The 18,906-nt window shown below is 34.5% G+C and overlaps 3 protein-coding genes and 1 long non-coding RNA gene across 6 annotated transcripts in view; all 4 read right to left on the minus strand.

Moving 5' to 3' along the window:
• LOC128192354 (low-density lipoprotein receptor-related protein 2-like) overlaps window positions 1-4,119 on the minus strand; it is a 33,778-nt gene extending 29,659 nt beyond the window's left edge. The window contains exons 1-4 of the mRNA XM_052864962.1: window positions 3,900-4,119; window positions 1,810-1,935; window positions 1,329-1,451; window positions 969-1,097 (exon numbers count right to left, since the gene is read on the minus strand). Of these exons, the coding sequence (XP_052720922.1) occupies window positions 969-1,097; window positions 1,329-1,451; window positions 1,810-1,935; window positions 3,900-3,963 (442 nt within the window). The 5' untranslated portion in view covers window positions 3,964-4,119. The remainder of the gene's footprint in view (window positions 1-968; window positions 1,098-1,328; window positions 1,452-1,809; window positions 1,936-3,899) is intronic.
• Window positions 4,120-5,320: 1,201 nt separating this feature from the next.
• LOC128192329 (ankyrin repeat and SOCS box protein 8-like) lies at window positions 5,321-10,907 on the minus strand. 3 transcript variants are annotated; one of them, XM_052864930.1, is made up of 3 exons: window positions 8,591-9,147; window positions 6,964-7,475; window positions 5,321-6,544 (listed from the first exon to the last, which is right to left on the minus strand). In XM_052864930.1, exons 1-3 carry the CDS (start codon window positions 8,697-8,699, stop codon window positions 5,942-5,944), a joined length of 1,224 nt encoding a protein of 407 aa, XP_052720890.1. In that variant the 5' UTR covers window positions 8,700-9,147; the 3' UTR covers window positions 5,321-5,941. The 3 variants fall into 3 exon arrangements, with proteins under 3 accessions (XP_052720890.1, XP_052720891.1, XP_052720892.1); XM_052864931.1 differs by lacking the exon at window positions 8,591-9,147 and adding an exon at window positions 10,776-10,907 and having other exon boundaries at window positions 5,322-6,544; XM_052864932.1 differs by lacking the exon at window positions 8,591-9,147 and adding an exon at window positions 9,242-9,805 and having other exon boundaries at window positions 5,322-6,544.
• Window positions 10,908-10,941: 34 nt separating this feature from the next.
• On the minus strand, window positions 10,942-18,864 carry LOC128192330 (queuine tRNA-ribosyltransferase catalytic subunit 1-like). The gene is made up of 9 exons (XM_052864933.1): window positions 18,591-18,864; window positions 15,542-15,610; window positions 14,739-14,877; window positions 13,456-13,534; window positions 12,915-13,030; window positions 12,526-12,664; window positions 12,006-12,081; window positions 11,672-11,866; window positions 10,942-11,097 (listed from the first exon to the last, which is right to left on the minus strand). Exons 1-9 carry the CDS (start codon window positions 18,813-18,815, stop codon window positions 10,942-10,944), a joined length of 1,194 nt encoding a protein of 397 aa, XP_052720893.1. The 5' UTR covers window positions 18,816-18,864.
• On the minus strand, window positions 16,698-18,276 carry LOC128192358 (uncharacterized). Its single transcript, XR_008244540.1, has 2 exons — window positions 17,501-18,276; window positions 16,698-16,969 (listed from the first exon to the last, which is right to left on the minus strand). It is a non-coding gene; the product is annotated as an uncharacterized LOC128192358 (long non-coding RNA).
• Window positions 18,865-18,906: the final 42 nt, after the last annotated feature.

Raw genomic sequence — 18,906 nt, forward strand, 5'->3', positions numbered from 1 at the left:
TACGAATTTGTCTTAAAATAGGGCGATTTAAATTTTTATGCGTAATTTTTTTACGAATTGGACATGTTCGTAAAAATAAAAATCATCTGTTGTAAAAGGGGGGGGGGGGGGGGGGGGGGGATTTCACCGTGACTTAGTTACAGTTAACACACATACAAATCAGAAAATCGTTTTACTGTAAACGAGTCCTTAATTATGAGTGTGTTTATTTATTTACCTTTATTTTATATGTGATATACACTTTTCTTATTCCTATTAATCTGGGTATCATCATTGATGCACACCATGTGCTCGTCTCCGTTCGATTTACCGGGAAAAAAAGAAAGACAACTCCATTTCAGAAGTTTTCTCTCTTTTTCTTTCTCTCACTGCCAATAGCGGCACGATCGGAATCGGTGTATTTCGTATATTTTCCCCTTTTCGGTGTTCTTATTGGAGAATTAGTTGTGGCAACCGATTTATTTAAAGCAGTTATAACTTTCTTTGGAATCATTTCACAAAGAGATCCATTTGGATTTGGCATTGTAGATACTGGTTTAATATAGCTTCGTATCCCCGCCATAGTTATTGACTGAGTGATTGAAATCTAGCAACTAACGTTGTTTTAAAAAATACTCGAGACTAAATAGAAAGATCTGAACTGTTATCACCAAGTGACCAAAAACGCTCAAATATACCTACATGTACAGGCGTCAGGGACTGAGCTGAAGGTCATGAACATTGCTCTCATACGTACGATGTAGAAAATTTACGTGCTGTGTTTTTTCATGCACTTCTGTGAAAATTTACGCGTTTAATTTTTCGTGAATCTAGTAAAAATAAGTAAAAAATTAGCAAGACATAAAAAATACCCATTATACGGTATTGTATTTCTGTGACTTGTCAAACTTCAATTTAGTGAATATCAATTTATTGTTATCCCTTATGTTGTAAACTAGCTGTATACCAGATTGAGGTTTTACTCTCACCACATTTTCCTTGCTCATCACTACCATCCCAGCAATCCGACTTTCCGTCACAGAGGCGACTGGTATTCAGACACTGTTGATTGTTGGCACACAGAAATAGCCCCTCTCTCCTACACCTTTCATGAGGTTCTGAAAATAATCCTACCTGTACTTAAAAAAATATTTGAGGAGCAACCATGAAACCATGATCAAATCTTATTTATCAAAGCACTAAACTTGGACAATACAGACTTCTAAAAATACAATGGGATAAAAGCCATCGTTTGATACTCAAGTGAAAATTGTACAGTGCAGTTGGCAGCGTGTTTGTTTACCGGTATAATATGTAAATATAAAATCATACAGAAATAAAATATTCACCACAGATGTGCTCATCAGATCCATCAGAGCAGTCATGCACACCATCACAGAGTTGTGTCCTTGGAATACACTCTTCTCCATCCCAACATACAAACATGTCACCATGGCAATGAAGAATATCAGCTGAAAAGTGGAAAAGCCCAAAATTCACTTTTAAAGTAAAATACTGGTATACAAACCTTCTCAAATTTTATTCAATAACATTTTAGCACCCCCCTCCCCCTTTTTTTCTGTCAAACACATATCTTCGTTTGCCATGGGGTTACAAACTGCACCTCTCCTCTTCAACTCAAGAGTTAAAGAGGAGAGGATCAGTTCTTAATATACCCTTGGCAAACAGAATGTACATTCAATTGCAGGAAATGACACATCTTTGAATTACGAGGGCAAAAAAAATTAAGGTATAAAAAATAGTACAAAGTTCTGTGATTATCTGATTGTCCAGTCGTTATGCATGTTGTCATCTCTGTGTGATGTATACCTTTCTTTGCTGTACAGAGTAGTTCATCTGACCGGTCCCTACACTGAACTCGTCCGTCACAGAGGCTGGCCGTGCTAACACACCCGTCCCCATCAAAACAAGCCACACTCCACGCTGGACATTCAGCTGTCACAAATAACATCAAACTGGTCCAGCAAGAGTTGGTCAACACTAATTGTTCTCAATGAACTAACAGGCTTTTAAAATATTTTCTGAAGTTTTGATAGCTTCTAAATAAGCATGCAGTGGAAAAAAAATGTATGTTGCATGTGCTATGATGCAATGTGTTATAGAATTTTCAGTGCATGTGCTATGATACAATGAGTTATAGAATTTTCAGTGCCTGTATAAATATAGATTTGATACATGAATTTAGAGTTAATATTTTAGTATGGAATATTTAATCTTTTTTTAATATTTGAAATAAAAATTTGAATAATCCAAACTTAAGCCTATGTATGGCTGTGGTATAAGATAAAGGTTGAAAACTGCTTATACCGGTAAATAGGCACCATCACACAGGTAAATAAACCCTGCGATGAGATTAAAAAAAAAAAAATTTGATTCGAAAATTTTTGATATAAATCTGCATTAATGTATATCAAATGCAACAACTTCCAGTTAACAAGTTTTTCTATAAACCTAAAGCTTGTAAGATTGATCTCCAAGAAGTTTTGGATATACAGTCGTTTTACCGGTAACGAATATTTGCCAGTATCGAATAATTTTTTAGAAAAATTATTGGTGAAAGACGAAGTTATAAGGTTTTAAAAAATCCTAGCTAGGTAATTTTAATACAGAAATATATATTCTATCAGTGAGTGAAGTTGTTTGACATTTGCACGATTATTTACCTAATTGTTTACAAATTAAAAAGGTGACCCAGATATGAGCTGCCGGAAGTGCAAGGCAGAAAAAACGAAAGTGTGAAAAGTTTATTATTGACCCCTATTTGGTGGATAATTAGTAATTAGTAATTATAATCCATTTAATAAGATAATGCATCATATTTAATGATAATGGAGCTTTAAATGAAATTAAGACTTCAAATAGAACCACATGTAGTTTTCCTAGTTTCGATTCACTGCAATAGAAGTATTATTTGGTTGGATATATTGATTATAGATATACGGGCAAAACAAAGGCAAATCGCAAAAACTTATTATCAGTTACTATTATAGAGTGTTTTCATGAAAATTCAATTTCATAAAGTAACGCAAATGAAAACTGTTTAAGTCCAGTTTCAATTTGACAGGGAAACGGTATGATAAAAATAATGATCATATTATTAAAATTTGTTTAAATGACATATTCCCACAATTATTTTTCTTTCTTCATTTATAAGTCTATTAACAAGTACCTCTAGTACATTTTTAAAATTAATTCGCCTCAAAATATTCGGTCAGAAGTAATAGAGGGCACTTGATTCGATACTGAAAACGAATTCGAAACTAAGAAAATCGAGGGGGTGTTGAAATTACTATCTCCGTAATTCATCCTTTATATTTTTGGAAGTTTGATACTACAATTTAGAAGGACAAAGAAATGTGATTTAAACATAGAATAAAAACATTTGGAATTCCGATAATAATAGTCGCATGCACGACAAAACCGCATACTGATTCGTTACCGGTAAAACTACTGTACTGAGGGGTCAATCATCGTACTAATAGAGGCACAGAAAAAGTTGTAAACTTACCAAATATTGTTACATTTCATCTATTCTACATGTAACGCTGATTTATCCATTTTAAGCAAAATAAAGTTTTTGTTTATTTTTGCACTTCAAATATATCCTACGTTGATACATTGTATCTAAAACGGGTTATTATATCTCATTTGGGCGATTGGTCCAAACCTAAGAAATACATACCAATGCATACAAAATGCAAGTCCGGGGATTAGAATTCAAAGCAAATCCTGTTTTTTTTTCCTTTAATGAAGAGAAGATGAATCAAGCCTAGAATACCTGTGCATTAAATTACTGATGATTTACTTATAGTGCAGTTAATGTCGAAAAAGTTAGCCGTTTTCCAAAAACTGCGCTAACGATCATACGATAGGCTATTTTTTAATCATTTTAATCTTACCATTCATAGCTCCAACCTGCATCAAGCATGCCAACAAAATGCAAAGTTCGCACAAAATCTGCATACTTTTTAGAAGCGGTCGAAAAGGCTGCCGATGGATCTTGCAGAGCTACTCTCCCAGTACCCAAAATTTCGTGCGGTCTGCAGTGTCCTTCGCCTTTGTTTTCTGTCACGCGTGACTGGGTGATATTTAGGTTTTCTCTGCCTCGTGTTCGACTTGCTTTCGTGTAACACGGAGCACTTATTACGGAAATGACCGAAGTATTCAATCATCGTGTAAAGAATTTTTTGAATATCCAGAAATCTATATTTATAGCAATTTTCAGTTCACAAATTTCCATATTTGCTAAATATATATGGTAAGTTACGGAATCGGCCGAGGTTTGCCGAGTGGCTGACAAGAAACGAGTGAATATACATTTTATTTGTTGCCCAATAAGGACTTCTTATTTACATGTCGAGCTAAAATATACAGTTGCGAGTTTTGCAATCGACAAAGATCTTCATCACAATACACAAGACTAAACAAGACTAAACATAGCAATACTCTTTCATAAATTCCATCATCGTCACACTTTGCAAAATGACAACTATACTTTGTCCCAAGATATTCTGGATTCACATTTGGCTTAATTGCTTGATATTTATAAATACCTCAGGATTCAAACGATGTTCATTCAAAAGTATGAAACATTTCCAAGATTTCTCAGGTTTCAATACAATGCTAAAAAATGTTATGTCTACGGAGATTTTGTATTGCAGCAAGCCCGGATGATAACGTTGAAAAATTGCGCGATGTATTCCGAGTGTATTCCGAATGGAGAAAAGATGTAAACATTCCCCATTATAAATCTCCGTAAGGAATCTGTTTTCGTTCCTGTGAATTTTTCCGAGCGAAAGATGATAATGTGTCAATGAAACTATCTTGGAAATTATCCCTTTCAACTATTTTAATTGCACTTCTTTCACAGGTATGTGTATTTTTAATAAAAATCGTCCAAATGTGCTGCATAAATATCTTGGGACAGACTTTAAACAATAAAATGCTTTCTTTGGTGTTTCATGCATGTATGTCCTATATATATTATAAAACACCAAATAAAGCATGCAACAGTAAGTACATTATCCTAGTTGTCGATCAGGACGTTGCTACAAAGAACAGTAATTTCTTCCATATAACATGAGAAGGTTGCCATGGTTACTAACTTCTTGGAAGACTGAGGTCAGTCCGTGCAAGTCAATGGAGGTCGTGCTCTGAGGTCAATTTAGATTATATAACCTTTGACTGGTCAAGAGATACTACATTTAGTAATCAACGCAAAGCAACAAAACTTACACCAATGAACTTTGTAAAAATCATTTTTAATAATTAATGTTGAAATCTAATTCTTAAAATTATTAATAAGTGGAGTGTGTATATCTAAATTTAGACATGTGGTTTTTTACTGGTTAGAACTGGATCGTGTAGATTTCGATATTGTCAGCTTCTGTACAAACTGCGTCTGCAATAACTATTCACAAGCAATAGAGGAGAAAGTATGTATTGGATGTAAACATTTAGATATAGGTATATAGAAACAGCAAGACTGAAATCTACACGCCCCGTTTTTCGATTGGTCGAAATCTACTGCGGCTGAAACTGACAAGACCGAAATTGGCACGCCTTCTTGATCGAAACCTACAGCGACTTAAGAAAAAGTCACAGACTGAGCGAAATAAGCATTGCGATGTCAGACTCAAAGCCTTACAGGAGACGATTTGGCATTTAGCTAACATACTTATGTACATAAACAGCTATTTAGTGAATTTTGCTTACTGTTCATTATCAATTTATTTATTAACCAAACGACAAATATTGATATAAACAATAAAAGGCTTTCTTTAATGATTCATGTGGGTTAAACAAAGAAACAACATTGTAAACAACGACAAAATTTAATACCTTAAAAATTAATGAGATCAATTCTATCACATAGCATCAAAACGTTTCTAAAAGCACCAAAATCGACCACTAATATTTATGTAAATTGTTCAAAACGAGATTAAGAAAATCTGAAATCGGGAAACATGAGGTAGTCTTTGAGATGATGAGGAATATCTAAAGAGAACACCGCCTTTCTCAATGTCTTTGGCTGAAGATTGGCGCTGATCACAAGTCTTGAGAGATGCTGAAGACTGGAAACTTCCCTGGGTTCCTTTTGCAGTCGTTGATAAAGTTCTATCACCTTGTCTCGTCCAATTTTTCGCTTATTGGTTCTTTCAGAATTTTTCTGTTTACACACAAAACCATATTTTATTAACTGTCTTGCTAACTTCATCCTTAACTTTGAATGAAAATCAACCGTATTTGTGGCAAACTTTAATAATTTGGCCAGAGGTGTCTCTCCTTCGTTGTTAGTTAAATTGAATTTAGCTCCGATTTTAATCAGAGTTTCAATACTTTTTTCATTGCAGCGACAGCAGGCAATATGTAGTGGCGTGTCGCTGTGGACAACATCCGGTTGGTTGACGTCACAGTCCAGCTCCACCAGACGTGAAATGACGTCTGCTGAATGAGCGGCAGCTACGTGTATTAGCTGTTTGCCGTTGTCACCCGCGCTCTTTGGATCTACCCCTCCAGAAACCAACCGACTCACCAAATTAACCTGCAGAAATAGACAATTTAAACAAATGAAATATGAAATGACTCTGCCATTTCTTACCCATTAAAATTCAAACTCTTTTTTTTTAAACTTTGAAGCCATCCTCCCTTTTCCGACCAATTATAAATTTCGGGGTTTTTTCCTGCTTGTAGGATTATAACAATAGCACGTCTTTCATTATTTAAGGCTTCATGATATATTTGATCACGCCCAGACGCCCAGACGAAATTATCACCTCATAATATTCAAAGAATGATTCCTTATTACTTAAATTTATACAATTTTATGCCAATGTACGATTAAATATTTAAATAAAATAAACAAACCCCGCTGGCGCCTCAATTATACGTCATTTGAAGTTATGGGTTTTATAGTACAAAATCGATATGTAGTGTTATCACAGGAATGATACGAGTTCTTACCTTGTTTTTGATATTTGACATTATGACAGAAGAAATCAAATTTTCTCCCCTTCTGTCTTTCAGTGTAAGATCAGCTCCACCCTCCACCAAAGCTTCCAGTACTTTTTCATGTCCCTGAGATACTGCCGTATGTAACAATGTCGTACCATTAATATGTCCATTGGGGTCTCCGCCTCTTGCTACGAGCGCCCCACACACTGAATAGTTCCCGTTGGTGACAGCCACAGTGAGTAGTTTTGTTGCGAGTGTTCGATGAGAATACACCGTTTCCAAGAACTCCGGATCCACGTGACCAAGCAGTCTCTGCAACACATCCAGCGAGCCCGACTTCGCAACACATGTCAAAAGTTCTACACACTGGTTGGTTACATCGGAAAGCTTTGATGTTTTAAAATGAGTCTTTAAGATGGGGTCGATGACATCCGAAAATCCCCTCGTTACGCAGTGCTGTAGAGCGCTTACTGCTTCCTCTCTGGTTGCATATGGGTTGACCAGTTCCATGTTGCTAGATTCTGTTTAAAAGACTGTAAAGTTAGAAGACTGTCCTTTAAAGGGATTCTACGACAAATTCCAGACATATTGCTGTATATTATGACGAATAAGATTACGCCTCCATATGTTTAAATATTGTGGTTATAATGACTCGGAGGGATAAGCGAATAGCGCTTCCTTACAGGAGCGTTATTTTTGCAAGGCACTAAATATTTTATTGGGTGACGGTTTAAAAAACCACATATCAATAAGTCTTAATCGATCCAAGTGATTTTTCTTCTTCTTATCTTTGTTTCACTGTCGGGTGGTTTAAATTATCATTTCGCCTTAAGTACAAAAATCAAGGATTGTAAAATTGGTGATTTTAATATCGGTTTATATAGGTGACAACTGGCATGTTTGTAGATCCCTATATAATGGCAAACAGAATTTGTTTGCATTTAAGATATCTGCCATTGAATTGGATCTAATTAATTACCATGATCATTTAAATACATGTATATTATCCACCCTATTAAGTTTGAAGTATAGCGCCAAACTCTAAACATGCAGTTACTAGCATTCATATAAATGCATTTCAAATGCACTCAATTTAAATAAAGATGGCTATAAATCTGTTAAATAAATCATCGTACTTTTCTTATTTACCTATTCACAAAAATTGATACTAGAAGAAAGTGAAACACACTGTACAAATACAAAATAATGTAAGATGTATTGAATCGCAATCTTTTCCGAATTCAAAAGGAATAATAACTCACGAACAGAATGTCAAAATTAGATATTAAAGCTAGGAAGAAATTTTCTTAAGAAAGTCGTCGGAGACGTCAGTTGTGAAGAACAATTGGAAAAAAAATGTTTGCTCTGAGAACAACGTTAAATTGTTCTTTGAACAACGTGACAAAACCAGTCGAAAGTCAACACATTTGCGCGGTAAAATATATTTTTATCAAATTCAGTTTTTCTAGTACAAAAATATGTCTAACTTTTATTCCGATTTCGATATCGCGTACTCTACTAAATCTCATTAATTAAATACCTATATTTTAGGTATATGTGACGTTTAATAAAAATCGTCTAATTTTGCATTTTGGAAATTATTTCACGTCAATTTTGAAATATAATCTTTGCCTACCTTTATTCTCTGCGTGTATTTTGTGCACGTCTAAATATTTAAAAGCACTGGTACATCTACACCCAGTGATGTCATAATATACATCATTATCAGCGAATGACGACCTCATTGTTAATTGTACCCGGAATTATTCAAGGCTTTGGCACCTTTCAAAAAATACCACGTAAAAAAGGCGGAACTTCCTACGGCAGAGGTTAAAAATTAAAAGTTCGTGTGTTTTGTTGAACATTAAACGTTTTGGGTTTTTTGTCGAATATCAAATGAAAGCTTTACAATCCTTTCAGTGTTTAAATTTAAACGGTATTTCCTTTCATGTAATTGAAAATCTTAAGTGGGCCGCCACTATTATTTGATGAATTCATCTTTCGATGACTTAACTTGTTCAAAGTAAAGTGCATTTACTCGTAAACATATTAATTATGATCGCTTTATAAGCATATATATACCATGACAAAATACATTTATTTGAAAATAAAGCTGAGATCTTTACTTATTGTTGAGCATAACTTGCTCTCCTACATTGGTATAAATGGGCATAAAGTAGTTTGAATTTAAAAATTGATTTTCTAACCGATAATATGCTGTTCAGACAATTTTTCAAACTATCAATGCAATATACATACAACGCCATGTTATATCACCAGTACTTACCAATTCTTAGACGTCTGGTCAGTATGAGTACCTTGCATATACATACACCATTACCTACATAAAGTCACGTCATAGTCTTAAAAGTCCTTAGAACCATCGCTTCTCTGTTGCATTAAAAGACTTATCAATAATCTGTCTGCTAAGCCGTATACAGGTGTAAATAAAGGTAACAAAGACTGGCGGAAATGGGCCAACTTTAATACACATTAAACAGGCCGCTATAACAATAGCACTTCTCTCTCCCTGCGTTTTTTGTGTAAACATAAATAATTCAAACTGACATTAATTTTCCCGGTGCTTGGGTATAAAGTCTAATCAAACTGCTTTTTACCTTTGGACCAGGTATGGAGCAATTTACCATTAATCTCCACACATTAATCTAGATGTCTAGCTACTATTACAATTAATCCATTTAAGTTAAATACACAAAGTAGCCGGTGAATGTGAATTTACCACAGCTACATAAAAGCAACCTTCATATGTCACCTTCTTGATATTTTCTTCGATGTCTATAAGTAATTAAACCATGTATACCACAATATCCAGGATATACTTAGTAACTTCTTTAAATGCTTGTATAATATTTGAATATTGTAACACACCCCGTGAAATAATTATATATTGGTTATATTCTGATCACCCGGTGAAATCAATTTTAACATCCCGAGACAATGGTCTTTCTCCAAAGTGAAATATATATAATATATATACAATAAACTGAATTATGCATGCCTGGGACAGTAATTGTTTTCATTTAAAAAAGGAGACATGAGGACCCAATTTTAAGTCGCCTCTCCTAATATTAACCTGGATTGAGATCAATAAGGTACCCTTGTCAATCAAGCAAGAAACAATGGCCGTTATTGTGTACCCTCATTAGTTTACTTTCTCGCTGCAGAGACATCAGTATAAAGTGCAATATGTTGTAATTTCATTTACGTTTAGTACCGGGTATATAATATACAGCTGTCAGAAAAATAAAAGGGAAATTTTAAATTCAGCCACAGTGGATGCATCTGATAGATCTGATGCAATTGTGGCTATAATAAATTTTTGAGACAGAGTCTAAAAAATTAAAATTAACACTTAAGTGAAAGTTTTTGTAAAAATCTTTAATTATCATACAGTGTTAATGTTTCATTTAAAAAAAAACTACAAAAAAAATTAACATATACCAAATCCCTGCTTGAAAAAAACCCATTTAAATTAAATAAATGAGGAATGAATGCAAAGAAATAAAGTCATGAATATGAAATATAGTGATTTCTGTTTTTCTTTCACATGCTCTTGTCTTGATTTGATAATCTATGTTACATTAACTTCCTTTATAATCCCCCTCCCTTTATCTTTAGTCACCAGGACAGAAAGTTACAGTTAAATTAAAGTTAAATTATTGATATACTACATTAAAAAACAGTAAAGCAAGATGAACAGAATGTTTTTGTTTTAGATTTGCACTTTGTCCATTAATAATAATCATGGCTTAAAAGATGTGTTTTCCTGATAATTTGAGATTGCGAACATTCCCACTAACCATTAAGAGATATTGCACTACTGTCACTGCTCCAAACAAGACACAACTTCTCTTTAAACAGCATTTTCAGTCACGTCCACAAAAACACAACAGGAATCTCCAAAGCTGGGATCACAAAAACATGTACCCGATAGTTATTATCCTAAATTGTTATCTTTGGCCATCATCAAGACTTTTTCAGGTGGACATTGACAGAAGCTAATGCATCTATTGCCCACTGTGGGTAATCAGCACTGGGATAAAGTTTGTCAAAAAAGTCCTGAATGAACTCTGGAAAGGCATCCTCCACTATACTCTGGTGCATGGCCCTCATCAACCGCAACTACAAATAGAGATGAAGTGAAATATATTCAGTCGTATATTTTCACTGTATATAGTAATCTATCAAATTTACACATAGGGCTATCTCAATACTGTAAATTCCTTATATTACGCGAGTACTTAATTCCGCGATCCCGCTGTTTTGTATCAAATTGCGAGAATATAAAATCGCGAAAGCTGAACTTTTATTCTTATTTCTCATATTTCTCAAGTCTCAAAGAATAATGGCGAGATTTTAAAATTCGCAAAGGGTGCTTCTCGCGATTTTACGTGGATACTAATTCCTTGCGTTTAATTAGGAATCTACAGTAGGTACAGTTATTTCATGAACTACTGGACTAATCCATAATAATATTCCATAAATTTATAAAATTATGCACATGTCTGATCCCTGTTTTCTCCAGGGGGATAGGGATGGATTACCGGTATTATGAGTCTTTTATGATGAATTTGAAAAAAGAAATGAAAAATCTCAACCTTTCAAAAAGAGGCCAAAATGTAAAAATAGTTTTACTAGAAAGAGGGTATTTAGAAGATATTTGATATCTCGGAATCTGACACTTGTCATGGCATACCTGATAAGCAACATTGTGTATGGTGAGAAGTGAACAAGACACCGGCTCGTTCTCCACTATTCCATGAAGATAGGCCCGAGTGTAGTTCTTACAAGTCGAGCAAGGACAACCCTTCTCTATGGGTTGGAAATCCTCAGCAAATTCAGGTCTGTGTAGAATCAGGGTCCCAGTGGGTGTCAGCGCATTTCCAAACCTCTGTTGAAAATTAGAGAAAAATTTATCATGAATTCCATGGAGCATGTTGATCATTTGAGTTTGGAGTCACACTTACGGCCTTTGTATTTCACACATTCATTATCTCATGGAAAGAAAAAAAACAAAAAAAAAAACTTACGGCTGTTCTGGTTGGAAAAACACAGTCGAACATATCACAGCCCAACGCTACACACACTACCAGGTCTACAGCAAACCTTTAGACAGAAAATATAACACAATACAAGTATAAGGTCATTTCAAAGACAGTAAATTGCAATAAAATAAAAAGTCCTTAGATGTCAATGGCATACTAGTATCATAAACCTTGAAATTCAGTCATAAGCTATAAATTAGATTCAAAACATTGATAGATTCACAATTATTTATGACCCTAAATGAGGAGCTATCATAACAAGTCTGTAATATAAAGTGTTATTAGGCATTGTATTTCTTCCCAAGAAGACATTTATATGAAGAAAGAAGACTTTTTAAAAATTTTAGCCTATAGTGCAAGTATAAATTGTCATGAAAATTCTATATAAATAGCCTTCAATGTTAGTGTACCTGTCCATGCATGAAAATACTTGTTAGTTTTGTTATTATTATAAATGTTCATGAAAATTCTTGCTGTGAATTTTGAATTATAGATGATGAATTACCCTACTCCCATTAAATAACGTGGTTTTTCTTTTGGTAAGTAATCTGTAGATATATTCACAATTTTCCAGAATTCATCTTTGGACTCTCCTCCACTTAATCCACCAATAGCAAATCCTGGCACATCCCTTTTGGTCAATTCTAAAAAAAGTTTAAATATACACTTCTCAATTAAATCAAACTGACAAACAATAAACGCTTTGTCACCAACATTGAAAAATACCATGGATACAAATTTGACCTTTAACCTCAACAAATGACCTTGACATTTTACCATTTTGTCCTTACAGTTTACCAGAAATGTAGCATCTATTCTTTAATACCCGAAATCATATATGAGAATGGTTACACAATTAAGACATGATAGACGACCCATGCTTATATGTTTTACCTTCAGCACACTTTTTTCTAAGTTCTGGATAAAGGCCCCCTTGTACAATTGGAAATAAATTTTGGTCATGTGGTCTTCCATGGGCCTTCATGCATCTGTCCAGCCAGCGGATTGTCCTTTCAAATTGACACAAAAATTTAAATGAAAGTACTATAACAAATGGTTATCAAGGAAAAAGTAACAAACATAGCATCATACATGTATGTGTTTATATTATCGGTGAACTTACTGATGACTTACTACAGTGTATCAAATTTACAACACATGATCATTATATTCATCGGCTAACTAAGTTTCAGCTTTTTTTTCAACTTGGTACCAGTCATATGTACTTTCGGCTTTTGAAAAGTTTCAATGGAATAAATGGAACAGTATGAATTTCACATGAAAGAGGGTCAACATTTGACAGCTTGTTTTGATGAGCAAACTAGATACATCCCACTGAAAGTCCAAGCTCTTGTTCAAATGGCTCTAAGTTGCATCTCTAGTGTATTAAACAACGTGATGGCTCTTTGATATTTCGAGACTCTGATGTACACACCTATGCATGGCTTCCTCTACTCTCGGCCCCGTCACACAGCTATGAACAACATCATCCAACTGCATTATAATGTCAGCACCTATGGTAAATAGGCCAAAAAGTTTATTCCAAAATTGAATAAAAAAATAAAAGACATAAAGTTTTGCTAGGTATATTTCTCTTTTAATGAAATTTCAGATACCGATAGTCTTTAAATATTAATGTCTTCTGAAAGTTTTATTAGATCATTAAAAACACAAAATTTTATTTGCCATCTATGGTGGCATATCTCTGCCTCTTGTGTGCTAGTTATTTTTCCATTAATTATGTTGACATGCAAGATAAATATGTTGACATGCAAGATAAATATGTCAACATGCCACATAACTATGTTGACATGCAAGAAAACTGCAATCAAATAAGACTTATAAAAAATCTCAAATATCGACAACATACGGCATCCAAGATGCTACATATTTATGTCGAAATGCAACTTATTTATGTTAACATGCAAAATAAATATGTTGACATGCAACATATTTATGTCGACATGCAACTTATTTACGTTAACATGCAACTTCTTTATGTCGACATGCAACATATATATGTCGACATGCAACTTAGTTATGTTGATATGCAACTTATGACTTGCACACAAGTGGCAGAGATATGCCACCATAGCCATCTCCTCATCAACTTAAAAAATATTATCCAACTCAAGATATTTTTTTAGCAATCTGTGCATAATCTTTTTCTTTAATGCAGGTCTTTGCAGATCTATATTCTATTAAATGGAAAAGGTTTCAAGCAGTGTGACAGCAAACCAGGTTTTCTTCTATGTGAAGAGCATCCATAATCTATTTGTTAACCCTGAATTGATAAACACTACATATCCAGAGAAATGGGGTACTCCATATGCAATATTTTGCCAAAAAATGATTAAGTTCAACAGCTGGTATTTTTCCCCATAAAAATTATTCAAAACTTCAAAATCCAAGTAATATGCCGATCTTTGATATATATGTACAATCTGCATAAATAAACGGAGCTAGGAGTTATCCGTACAATAGGAGTATCTTTTTGGCAGCCAACCGCCCGACTGCCTGTACATCCGCCTATTTTCACTACTTCAATAGCCAGATTTTTCCATTGGAAAGCCCAGGTAATAAAATTCCCCACCGACATTAAAAAAAATTAATTTCCCTACACTAGGTCAGAAGAAGGTATAAACAAACCATTTCAAAGATAGCCCTAATGTAATGTAATATTTATCCAGCTGGAGAGAACTTTATTTGATGACTTGCCTATTTTATTCTGTATGTGAATGGAATGTTCTGGAGTCAGCATCATCTCGGAGCTGTCATGAGGAGACTGGAATTTCACCCCTTCCTCTGTGATCTCTGCTAGTTTTAGGAGAGAAACCATCTGAAATCCTCCACTATCCTACATCAACAATAATAAATCTCATTACAATAACATCTGCTTTATGATCATCAAGAAAACAAATCAAAACTACAATGTCTAAAAATATCTAAAAATGTAGAAAGAAATACAGAATCATAAAGAAAACATAAATTAATACTCCGAGTAAAGCTTCTTGTAAACCAACTAATATAACTATGGTACCAGTAGTTTATCAAACTCAAATACATTTACTGCTTTATATAAAGCAAATTCAAATATGTTTATAACCAGATATAATGCGCTGATATCCCACATACATGCATAACATGCAGAGATGTTACATGCATAACATGCATAGATGACGTCATCTTAAATGTTAAATACATGTATATGATTCTGCCTAATGCATTTGTTTACAGTAAAATCTAAATGAAGATTATTTTGTTTTAAAGAACTGGCCATATTGATCTGTATATCTAATTTTCAAAGGAAATTGAAGATATTAATACATGTATTAATAACATGAAAAATAGGTAACAGTATGTCATGGCAAAACACCTAAAAATGTACCAGTACATGTACATACATTTTAACAATGGAGCATTGGTAGGAGTGATATGTTGTACACTATAAATAAAGCAATCTGAGGTTGCATAGGCAGACTGTAGTGCTTCTGTAACGTGATAGATTTATGATCACTTACTGTTAAAAGAGCCCTGTCCCATTGCATAAACTCATGCAGTCCACCAGCTTTCTCCAACAGTTCTGGACCCTGAAATGCATATCAGTACAAGTATTACCCGTTAACACCGGTAAATGGTTTACTGTAATGAATTTTGGTATCTGAGGCTTGCAAACATAAATACATGGAGTCACAAAGTTATATAAATGGTCACTTGCTCTTTAGTATGGGTTATCAATTTCAGAAACTGACTATAATTAAATGTGTAAAATAAGAGGAATATGCAAATATACTGCCTGAGCAACAAAGGTACTGCACCATATGTACACATGTAGTAGAAGAAGAGAAGAAATGGACAATAATACATATAGGAAATAGACGATTGGACATGGAACCTCACTAGGAGCACCTGCATTTCTGGGGAGGTTTTGTACCACTAAGCTATCAAGGCTAATGACCAAGGTCAACAGAACCACTATTTCTACTGTATCTGCTATGATACTGTAACTGCAAGTCTGCAGCTCCTGGTCGGAAAAAAATTGGTTGGACTACCAGGGAGCTACTGTTCTGTACATGTTAGAAAGTTGCAAATTATGGTGCACAAAAATAGACAGTGGATATTGGCCTGGATACATGTAGCTCTGTAATATAGAGCTCCTGCATGACTAAAAATTCAGATGTGATATAATGCTAATGTCCTGGGTTTGATTCTCAGTCAGTAACTATTCCTTCATTGTGTTCATGATAATGTTACACAACCTTAAACAATTCCATTGCTTAAAATAGACTGAGACACAGCATCATTGCACATGCCTCTGAATTTCTATCAATAAGCTGTTAAATATATGGAAAGGGAGAGAGAGATATATACCCTATCTATATATAAATACACCAGGTGTATTCATATATAGATAGGGTCACACGCCAGTACCCAGATAGCAAGCTTATATTGGCCCAGCGTTGGCCCGATGTTATCATTTATGTGGGCCCGATGTTGGAAAATAACATCGGCCCAATGTAATTTTGCTCATCGGCGCAGCATTGCACCAACACGCTGGCGTGACGTTGGCCCATTGTCAGTAGATTGACAGTTTTAATGTTGGCCCAATGTTGGGGCAACGATTTAATCCAACCAATATTCCCCAAACTTAGTCCTTATAAAACAATCTCACAAAGATTAACAGTAAGTCTAATCTTTATTGTTTTCTCACAGAAATATAATCAATATTCAAATTTTCAAATGGTTTTTTATAGTCGATCTATATACTTCCACATCCCTTCAATCTTCTTCGTTTGTTTTCTTTACTCCTATTTTCATCCCCTTTCCCAATCAGATGAATAACGAATCACAGTAAATGCGTTTGGTCACTATGTTTAGTTCAGTTCCAGTTTAGTTCTCTAGTTCTGACCTCGTTGATAACTTCAAAAGCCCGTTTCTGCAAAATGCTGCTGTAAATTTAAAAAAAAATCATATAAAATGGAAAAAAATAAATTGATATAAATAGAATTGCATTTACATTATAAAAATAATAATGCAGAAAAAATCCTCAATATATAACGATTTAAAACAAATAAATTTGTTTGCGGGAAGGGGGTCTATTTTACTGTGCACAGTTTTAATATGTGTATCAGAAATTTTTTTCCAACATTACTGCTTTTTTACTGTGAATAAGTCAATTTGAATTTTCCGGGGAGGAGGCCAGGGGCGCGGGGGGGGGGGGGGGGGGGGGGGGGTCTGGATATATCCGACCTTCTTTAGATCCGTGTAAGACCCACAGCTTCTGATCTAATATTATCAGCATATCATGCCGATGATTTATCATACAAACATACGAGAGAAGTATTTAATAAAGCTGCATTGAGGATAATTATATCATTTTGCCATGACATATTCTGATCATCTCACATCATTGATAAAAAACTGTGCCTTTAATTCCTACCCTAAATATTGAATATTATCATAATATTAAATTCAGTTACCTTAGATGTTCCTTAACTTGAGCCGATAAACTGCATGGTTCTATTCATCTTCACAAATAATATAGGAGACAGCCATGTCACCGAGTTTGAACATCAGCAGGAGGATGTCTGTACAAAAAATTGCCTTTAATTTGCTTTCAAATTTTCATTTAAAAGTATTGAGAACATTATTGTATAATAATCACCCATATATGATAAAAATCTGTAAAAGAACATCTGCATACTTACATTATTCCTACAGGCAACCATGATGATAGCATAAGATCAAGTTACTCTGATGGATTTGTCAAAAATGACATCACAGTTCTTTTGGCGGTAATGTTTCATTCACAAGTGCAGAAAAGTTACTATGCATTGATGCTGCATTTCATTCAAAGTGTAGACAAGTAAAATGCTTCATGATGGACACACATAATATAGTCATGTACATTTTTAAAAAATTAACTAAAATTCTAAATCTGAAATTCATTTGAATACATTTATATTTATAGTAACCGTTATATTTTACACATTTCACACATTTTAGTCCGTCGGCCCGACATCGGTGCAGTGTATTCGCGCCCACCGAGATCAATTTGATATTGGCCCAATGTTGGCACAATGTTTATGTTCCAACGTTGGATGAACTACGTTGATCCAATATTGGAACGATGCCAATGCACCAACAGTGATAAATACAAGGTTGGTCCAATGTTGGTCTAACGTCGTTCAACCAACAGCGATATGTAGCCAACCTTACAACCATAAGCCAACGTTGGGCCAACATAAGCTTGCTATCTGGGTATACACCAGGTGTATTTATATATAAATAGGGTATATATATCTCTCTCTTCCCATATATTTAACAGATTACTGATAGAAATTCAGAGGCCTGTGATCAATGTGCGCTGTATATTTTTAACATTAACAGCAAGTACAAGTAATCAATTCACTTAATGTGTAATTAAATCAGTTATTCAGTTGAAAATATCAACAATTGGATAAGTTCTCCTAATTGTATTGAAACTCCCAAGATTAAATTCAGTAACGTTACATTGATTGGTTACAGCTGACAAGTCAAATCAATAATTCAATCATGGTGAATACACACCGGTCTGTGACCCAAGTGGTAAGTGTTCCCCAATATGATTCGGCAGTCCAACTCTCTGAGCTGATCTGGTACAAGCCCTTTCAGCGTACCCTGTGTGCCAACCGGCATAAATACTGGCGTGTCCACAGTGGCGTGTGGAAGTTTCATCAGACTTGCCCTTGCTTTTGTCGTAGAACATTCTGCTAATATTTTGAATGAGAGAGCATGTGTTCTTTGCATAGCCATATTTTGGAAATCCCCTTTTATGGCCAATCATAATGGATTTTCTAAAGCCACTCGGGCACATTGTTTACATTTATTCAATTCTAGCCAATAA

This window comes from Crassostrea angulata, chromosome 7 (assembly GCF_025612915.1).
Source record: "Crassostrea angulata isolate pt1a10 chromosome 7, ASM2561291v2, whole genome shotgun sequence".
In the NCBI taxonomy this organism is placed as follows: Eukaryota; Metazoa; Mollusca; class Bivalvia; order Ostreida; family Ostreidae; genus Magallana; species Magallana angulata.

Excerpts from the sequence above, each read along its gene's own strand:
- LOC128192329 (XM_052864930.1), bottom strand. The coding sequence starts at position 8,699 with ATGAGGTCGTCATTCGCTGATAATGATGTATATTATGACATCACTGGG. Across the intron at positions 7,476-8,590 it reads AATACACGCAGAGAATAAAG|AATCTAGCAACATGGAACTG; the intron begins GTAGGCAAAGAT and ends TCTTTTAAACAG. Across the intron at positions 6,545-6,963 it reads TGTCAAATATCAAAAACAAG|GTTAATTTGGTGAGTCGGTT; the intron begins GTAAGAACTCGT and ends CTATTTCTGCAG.
- LOC128192330 (XM_052864933.1), bottom strand. The coding sequence starts at position 18,815 with ATGGCTATGCAAAGAACACATGCTCTCTCATTCAAAATATTAGCAGAA. Across the intron at positions 13,535-14,738 it reads TCACATACAGAATAAAATAG|GTGCTGACATTATAATGCAG; the intron begins GCAAGTCATCAA and ends TATTTACCATAG. Across the intron at positions 11,098-11,671 it reads TACACAATGTTGCTTATCAG|TTGCGGTTGATGAGGGCCAT; the intron begins GTATGCCATGAC and ends CTCTATTTGTAG.